The following is an 8,305-nucleotide window of genomic DNA, read 5'->3' as shown; positions in this document are numbered from 1 at the left end:
CGTTTGGAGAGGTTACCGTACTGTGGATTTACAACATTTTATCTGATACAAAAGTAAAGAAGGATAGGTTTACTATCAAAAAAAGGTGTGCCCAAATTTAATATTTAATAGATCATTATTTTGATGGTCCAAAAGTCCTATATACTCCTATTAATAATATTTATTTTTATTCTATGATTTTAGTATATTTTAGAGTTTAAAATTTGAAGTTCGATATCATTCTATTTGTAGCATTTGTTTTTATTATAAGATTGGGCGAATTAACTAATGAACATGGCACCTAGGAGCAACAAACACAGCACCCCACACAAGGAGAACGCAACCCGTCAGAAGTCGTGCATTTTCATTGGTTAGACGCTTTAGCGCCTGCTGCCGTTGGAAGGGGAAAATTTGGATATTGTCTCCTCCCCCGCCCGTAAAACGTTCAGCGTAAAGGCTCGTCCTATGAAATTTGTACACAACACTGCGTTAGCGTGTTTAAAGGCTAGCTGCGTTCTCCTTGTGTCTGTTGCTCCTAGATGGCACTAACAGAGAGTCCACTTATTAATACCACCAAACGGAGAAAAAGGCACCACGGTTCCAAATTCCCCCTTTTCCACAGCCATTCACTATAAAACGATTTATTCAAGCTATCTATTGGTTCCTAGATTATTCCAGCGGACTTGGTGCTCTCTTGTACCGCCGTTGTCTAGCTAAATTTTACGTTTTGGTTTTCGGTAGTCTTCCCTCCAGATAAGATAGCCTTGGCAACAGGGCAATGCGTGCTATTCGGTGTTTTTACGGCTCATGCAGAAATAATAAGCGATACATTAAAAAATGCAACCTAAATTAGTTTTAATTTATGTTTGTAAACAAAATATTTTAGTGCACTTTTTCTTATCAGTATGTTTGCATAAAGTTTCAACTAGTATTTATAGGTTTATTTCGGTTAAACATGAACGTGATATTGTGAGTGGATAATATCAAATGCATAAGCTTTGTCGCTGGTTAATGACGGCAGCCTGCGACGGAAACATTTAGATGTCGAAGAAAAATATATTTAAGTGAGACGTTTTTCTTTCTGATTCATTTTAAGGAAAGTGAAACCTCTTATTGCTGGTCGTGGCGTAGGGGTAGCAAGAACTCTAATGATACAGCGTCGCCTATGAAAGAGTTAGTCAATTCGCCCAAGATTTTAGTACATTTTCAATAAAAATATTTTGACGGTCGATCTCAACATTTTAATTGTCGAGATCGTCATTTCCTAACGATAGTCCATTTGGGCACCTCTGCTCTAAATCTAAATTTACAAATATGACACGGTTAAGTGATGTTGATTTTTACGCTATATGAAAATGACGAATAACTATGGCCAGAAACATTCATATATAACTGGAGGTAGTGGACACTCTTTTCTCATCACTATGCTCCGTCAGCGTTTGAGGCCTTGTTCTTTCGCATCTTTTATTGAAAAAGCTGCTAAAAACTAGATTCTGCATACGAATTAGCGGGGACTCAAACGTCATTCTTAAGAAAAACGCTACCACATGGCTGGTTACGAAAATGCCAGTAAACTGGAAAATCTGCAAAAAAGTAAATTAATTAATCTCAATGTTTTTGATAAAGAAGGTAATAAAATTTATGAATCATGAAATGAGCTAACCTTCGTGAAATGGTTGAAATCAACAGATCCTTGATTCATGTTAGTCGTGTAAATTATCAGCAGCGTATGAAACAGGTATATTAGATTGGAAAGCCTCATTAAGGGTTGAAATACAGGCCACGATAAAATGTAATTTACGATTCCTAAAAGTAAAATATAAAATGGCACTCAATAACAAAAATACAAAATAATAATTTTAAGATATTGGCATTCATCTATATTAAAAACTAAATCATATGTCAGCCTTGAATCAAAACAGTTTTCAATGGGTGCTTTTTCTTCGAAACATGACTTCTAATTTACTTTAAAAATCAATTTAAACTGCGCTAGTTATCTTTCGAAAAAATTAAGAGTACTAAATTTTTTAATAAAAAAAGACCAAGTAGAATAAGGACATTAAAGTAAATTTTTCTATTTGTGATTCTATTGTTATCTTATAATAAATAACATCATTTTTAATTTTGCTCTAAATTTTTAGTCACGCTTTGGAATTTGAAGCAAAATTGGAACGGTATCTTACCTCCAGATCCGGAATAGCACACCAAAACAATCCAGGCTAAAGAAACGGCGAAAAGAGTTCTTTGCGTAGCGGCAAACGTTGTAGCTTCCGTGGCGTTGTAAAGGACGCCGCTGTTCCACGGATACAGACCGTACACAGAGACCAGAGCAGTCGAAGTGGCCACTAGCCAGCCGAAAACTTGAACTTTCTGGGAAGAAAAAATATGTAAAGTAACATAACCATAGGCATACCAATTAAGAAAAACTATAACCAAGGGAGCTATTACCCAATCAAAGCTTAGTTCTCAGCACAGAGGCCCATAGTGTATAAATTAGCCGAGGCGAAATACATTGCAACCAATGACGATGAAATGTTTAGTGAATTCTTTGAAAAATGTTTAGGGAATTCTTGGAAAATATTTAGGGAATTCTCTGGGAAATGTTAAGGGAATTTTATGGTATTCTTTAGAATTTATGTTTTTAGAAAAAATACATTCTTTAGGATTTCTTAAGAACTTATTTTAAACATTTCTTAAGAAACTCACCCGAACGTTCTTGGGAAAAAGGGGCCAATTTACCCCCTATTTCCCAAGGGAATTCCTTAAAAAATTCCATAGTTAAAAAATTTCCTAAGATTTCTCGAGAATTGTTTTAAGGGGGAATACTCAGCTTTGTTGAGAGTCCCAAGTCAGAGTTGGGCGAGAGAGAAAGTATCGAAAACCAGTTTGATTAAATTATTAGCATTGAAACAATAAATAGTGTCATACTTTTTTATGTTATGTATGCTATTATGAAGTTTAATCTGTGATGCCACTATACAGTTACTTTTAATCAGTGAGGGAATTAGTTTAATACTATGCCACGTAGGCCCGGACTGGAACCTGAAACCGGCCCGGGTATTTTAGAGACATCAGCCACAAAAACCAGACCGCCACATCGGGCATTTGCCCGATCTGCCCTATGGCCAGTCCGGGCCTAGTGCTTCACATAATGAATTTATTTAAACTTAGGGTGAATGACTTTGTCAATTGCTGGCGTTGCTACCCATTCCATCCATGCTCGAATAGTTTTTTATTTTGCAATCAAACTAGACCGTCATCCCACTGGTTACCTAAGCCTGACGTCTTCTAACGCGATTGAATCACACGACGGTGTTGTTTATCCTTTCCTCCCTCTTGTGATAGGAAACATTTCGCCCTAATGGCCGCGTGTCTTCTCAACCTAGTCATTCTCAGTAAGTATAAATAAATTCATTCTGGTTACTACACTAACTATTAATGGGCGTTAACAACGATCCTTCACCGACAATACAACTATTAATGCTCATTTTTAAGCGTCTCGTCTTGTTTCGAAACTTTGATGAAAGCTTTCTTCATAAAACTACAACAGCTATAATGGTGCAGAGATTAGGAAACAACATGTTTTCTCATCCAAAACCCACTCAATAAGCGTACGAATATTAATCATACCGGAGATAGTTTGACATTGGGATTTCTGGCCAGGAAAGTGCCGACGAGCAGGCCAGCGGCGTACACTCCCAAATGCACATTCGGGAGAAAGTACACACCATTGACGTATTCCGTGAAGTACCTAAGTGAGACGAGAAATCTCATGTTATCATGTTATTCGCTTGAAACGTGTACCTTCACACGCTTATTTTTCAAAATTAATTAAAAACATCAGGAAAATATGTTTAATAAACACATAAAATTCCTTACGCAGTTTATTTCTACATTCTACTCCTTAAATAATTTAAGAGTGGGAAATGTTTACCAGAGGTGTGGTGTATGCATTTGCAATTTTAGGGAAATTAGTGACCTTTGGAAACGGCTTTGAGCCTGCGTAAGTATATTGCTATAGCCTTTATTTATACTACCCTCGTTAGACGTATGCTATATGTATAATAATAAGATATGAATAAGTAGATACATTTTTAAAATTATAAAAAAATTAAAACCTCTAGTATCATTTTCAACAAATTGATAATGATTGTCTAAAAACGATTTTCGAGTAAATCTTACACAATAAATCACTTCAGAAAAATGATCTGCGTGGGCGTAGTGATAAACATGATATCTACTTACAGAAAAGATAAATCGATTGTACGTAATTTCTTATTTTTTCCTTTTCGACAAATCCGAAATAAAATCTGCGCTCCCCAAATTTTCAAAGATAGCGCCATAATAAATACATATTAATAATATAATATATTAATATTAATATTAATATATTATATTATTAATATATATTTATTATGGCGCTATCTTTGACAATTTTGGGAGCGCAGATTTTATTTGGGATTTGTCGAAAAGGAAAAAAAAGGAAATTAATTAATCTGGAAATTAATATAATATATTAATATTAATTAATAATACATATTAATACAGTGGCGTATTAAAACCTAACTACAAAATCGATTGAATTTACAAAAGTCAAATTTTGTGTATCTTTTGTTTTTAAGTTTTCAAATCTTGAAAATGCAAGACGGCAATTACCTATTATGATGCCCGTAAATCAACTCCCTAAATAAATACATTCTTGATCCTACTTATTTATGGAAATTTGTGGAAAATAAGAAGTCGAGGTAAGTTTATTAATACCATTCTTTAAATAAGTCTTTTATTTAAAGGGAAAATTACCACCTGTTAAATATTATTTTAGAAACCTTAAAATCTCATTGTAATAGTTTCACGCCATTTAAATATTTTAAAGATTTGAGATCTTAAGAAACTCACTAAAACATTGTCAAATACTTAAAATCCTAAATAATATAAAAATATCTTGATTAATAAAAAAGGATATGATGCTTCTCTATTTACATACCTAAATTGCAAGAAATGAGGCCAACTGATACCAAAAACAGCATTACTCTACATGTAAAGTGGTACTCACTTATCGTCAACGAGAAGGACCAAGAAAGCTGGAGGAAATTGAAAGAAGTATGTGATGGCTCCGGTAGAAAATATGCCGAAGATAGCCATAAAAGCCAAAAAGAATCGGCCAACAATTTTTATCCTATATTTTATAAAATTCAGTTTTAGTACGAGAGTATAAAATAATTCGAATGAACAGAAACATTTCATACTTGAAAAGAATGAAGAGATAACACAGTGCCACCACTAAACATTGGAAATCCGCAGAGTAATACCAGGAATTAGCTAAACACTGTTTTAATAAAATAAAATTAGAAAATGAAATAAAAACACCGAAAAAATTAAATTAATAAGCAAGAAATAAAATTAAAATAAAGAAAAATAATTATAATTATTTTTCTTTATTTTAATTTTATTTCTTGCTTCATTTTTATCTCAATATCAGTTTTTGATTTCTTATAAGAAATCAAAAACTGATATCGAGATAAAAATGAAATAAAGAAGTGATATTGAGATAAAAATGAAATAAAGAAGTGATATTGAGATAAAAATGAAATAAAGAAGTGATATTGAGATAAAAATGAAATAAATAAGTGATATTGAGATAAAAATGAAATAAATAAGTGATAATGAGATAAAAATGAAATAAATAAGTGATATTGAGAAAAAAATGAAATTATGCAATACAGAAATAAAATAACGAAATAAAATTGTGATATTGAGAAAAAAATGAAATTATGCAATACAGAAATAAAATAACGAAATAAAATTGTGAAATAAAGAAATAAAAGAAATGAAATTGTAAAATAAAGAAATGAAAGAAATGAAAGAAATGAAATTGTGAAATAAAGAAATAAAAGAAATGCAATTGTGAAATAAAGAAATAAAAGAAATGCAATTGTGAAATAAAAATTTAAAAGAAATGAAATTGTGAAATAAAGAAATAAAAGAAATGAAATTGTGAAATAAAGAAATAAAAGAAATTAAATTGTGAATAAAGAAATAAAAGAAATGAAATGAAATTGTGAAATAAAGAAATAAAAGAAATGAAATTGTGAATAAAGAAATAAAAGAAATGAAATTGTGAAATAAAGAATTAAAAGAAATGAAATTGTGAAATAAAGAAATAAAAGAAATGAAATTGTGAAATAAAGAAATAAAAGAAATGAAATTGTGAATAAAGAAATAAAAGAAATGAAATTGTGAAATAAAGAAATAAAAGAAATGAAATTGTGAATAAAGAAATAAAAGAAATGTAATTGTGAAATAAAGAAATAAATAAAGAAAGAAATAAATAAATAAAAGTAGCACCATCATTTTAAATTGTTTCTTTCTCTGGACTAAATAATTGTAAATTAGTATTGATAATATACCATTTCGTCGTATTTGACGAAATTAGAAATGAAGGCGATGTTTGTCCACCACTTTTCTCTGCACATTTGAGAATGATGCTTCATGGCTCCCCGATACTCCGGTCCCGAACCCATCAAAGGAACCAAAATGATAATCCCACTCATGAGCAAAATGCTTGGAATCAGTCTGCAAAAGAAAGCATATCGAAACTAAATTAGAATAATTTTAATTGGGCAACAATTATCGCGTGTATACCTGATGGCGCGTCCAATCAAATGGCAAAATGGTTGGAAAACTTTATCGACGTCGTAATTTCTCACCATTGTATACGCAAGTAAAACCGCACTAAAGAAAAATAATTAATTTTATTACGTGTTAAGATATATTTGGAAATAAATACGTGATTATTTCGACGGATAGAATCCTATTCAACCGAATTCTTTTACATTTAAAATTTTCGGAGATAATCTTATAAAAGAAAAAATTATAGTATTCTTTGAGTAAGCGAAGCTTCGTCAAAGAGCTTCAGACTAGTAATAAATCACGTTTGTCCACCAAAACTCCGTAACTATCCTTAATGGGCACTTTATTTAAAAGCACATCAGTTATACCTGTTTCCGTACTCGGCGCTGTATCAGGCACGACGCCAGGAAATGTTTCTTAATTGTGGGCCCCCTGCTCCTCAGTTGTGGGCCCCATGTTCCTCAATTCTAGCCCCCCTGTTCTTCAATTCTGGCCCCCTGTACCTCAATTCTGGCGTCCCTTTTCTTCAATTGTGGGCCCCCTGTTCTTCAATTGTGGGCCCCCTGTTCTTCAATTGTGGGTCCACTTTATATAGACGAAAAATAAAATGTTGCTAAATTATATATTAACTATACTATTTATTACTATCTGAAAAATACCCCTTCGCTTTCTGAAATATTTTCGTTTCTTCAGCAAAACATATAACAGCACTTTTTCTGAAAAAAATCCTTGCTGCTTTCCCGAGAGAATCAACGGCTTTTACCGGTGGTCCATATTTTTAAATAATATGTTAACAAAAATCTATTTTTGGAAAATTAAAAAAACATATTCTAAAACAAAGCTACTACTTTAGTCATACTATAGAAGATTAAAGGTGAACGGTTATAGAAAGTGAAGGGAGCTGTTGGCTCGCGTGGAATGAAGGGCTTGCTCCAACGCATTGTAGCCTGATTTAAAGCAATTAAACGTCACTCAATAACTTGGGTCTAAGGTGGTGCCTTGGTATTAGCCAAGCTAATTATTACTATAATTATAGACTTTTTAGTCAAGTATAAAAGATATCTTATACTAAATTGCTTTAATCTATGAAAATTGTTAAACAAAACCTTTTGAAAGAAAATCTATCATAAAAAAAATTATTACTTGATAAACATGAAAGTTTCGAGTGCAAGCATGCTGCTGGAAACGGAATGGGACAAGAAATCCTCTATGATAAATTGTCCTTGAATAGCTTCCCCTAAAAGTAAGTAGTTAATATCGTTATAAATTTTAGGAAATTCTGCGGTTGGAGATTTGCAACGTACGTGATTGACTTTTGACATACAAGAGGTACGTGTGACCCAGAACGATCCAAGCTACCGATAAATATTTCATTCCCCTCATGCTATCCAATGACATCCTCTCTGTGGGTCTCATCTTCAGAAACAGATCGAAATTTCTTCTAAAGGAAAAGCACAGCAAACCTCTGTAGAGAAACCCTGCGAAGTAAAAGTTCTAGTCAAGTCAAAAAGGCTTAACTAAATACGGTTGACGTAGATTACAAATTTTGCTTCAATCGCTAAAGACAAATTAAAAGTTTATTTCGTGGCGATAAATAAATTAAATGTATATTTCCTTCAGATTTATGTTTCTATTCAATAACTAATCTTTTTCAGCTTAGCCACTTATCATGGTCAATTATAGGACAATCGGAAAT

The 8,305-nt window shown here is 32.4% G+C and overlaps 1 protein-coding gene across 1 annotated transcript; it reads right to left on the bottom strand.

Annotated features, from left to right (window-relative positions):
- Window positions 1-998: 998 nt before the first annotated feature.
- LOC149945250 (nose resistant to fluoxetine protein 6-like) lies at window positions 999-8,031 on the bottom strand. Its single transcript, XM_090175670.1, has 10 exons — window positions 7,914-8,031; window positions 7,753-7,846; window positions 6,622-6,711; window positions 6,387-6,552; window positions 5,226-5,305; window positions 5,033-5,155; window positions 3,610-3,730; window positions 2,163-2,349; window positions 1,643-1,785; window positions 999-1,562 (listed from the first exon to the last, which is right to left on the bottom strand). Exons 1-10 carry the CDS (start codon window positions 8,023-8,025, stop codon window positions 1,362-1,364), a joined length of 1,317 nt encoding a protein of 438 aa, XP_090031796.1. The 5' UTR covers window positions 8,026-8,031; the 3' UTR covers window positions 999-1,361.
- Window positions 8,032-8,305: the final 274 nt, after the last annotated feature.

The sequence above is a fragment of the Leiobunum rupestre genome, chromosome 5 (genome assembly GCF_980474605.1).
Source record: "Leiobunum rupestre chromosome 5, qqLeiRupe1.1.hap1, whole genome shotgun sequence".
Classification (NCBI taxonomy): Eukaryota; Metazoa; Arthropoda; class Arachnida; order Opiliones; family Sclerosomatidae; genus Leiobunum; species Leiobunum rupestre.
This window is presented reverse-complemented; position numbering and strand designations above follow the sequence as displayed.

Bases quoted from the DNA above. Each gene is read 5' to 3' on its own strand.
- LOC149945250 (XM_090175670.1), bottom strand. From the start codon at position 8,025: ATGAGACCCACAGAGAGGATGTCATTGGATAGCATGAGGGGAATGAAA. The intron at 1,786-2,162 runs GTAAGATACCGT...TTTTACTTTTAG, and splicing joins GTGCTATTCCGGATCTGGAG to GAATCGTAAATTACATTTTA. The intron at 1,563-1,642 runs GTTAGCTCATTT...ACTTTTTTGCAG, and splicing joins ATTTCAACCATTTCACGAAG to ATTTTCCAGTTTACTGGCAT.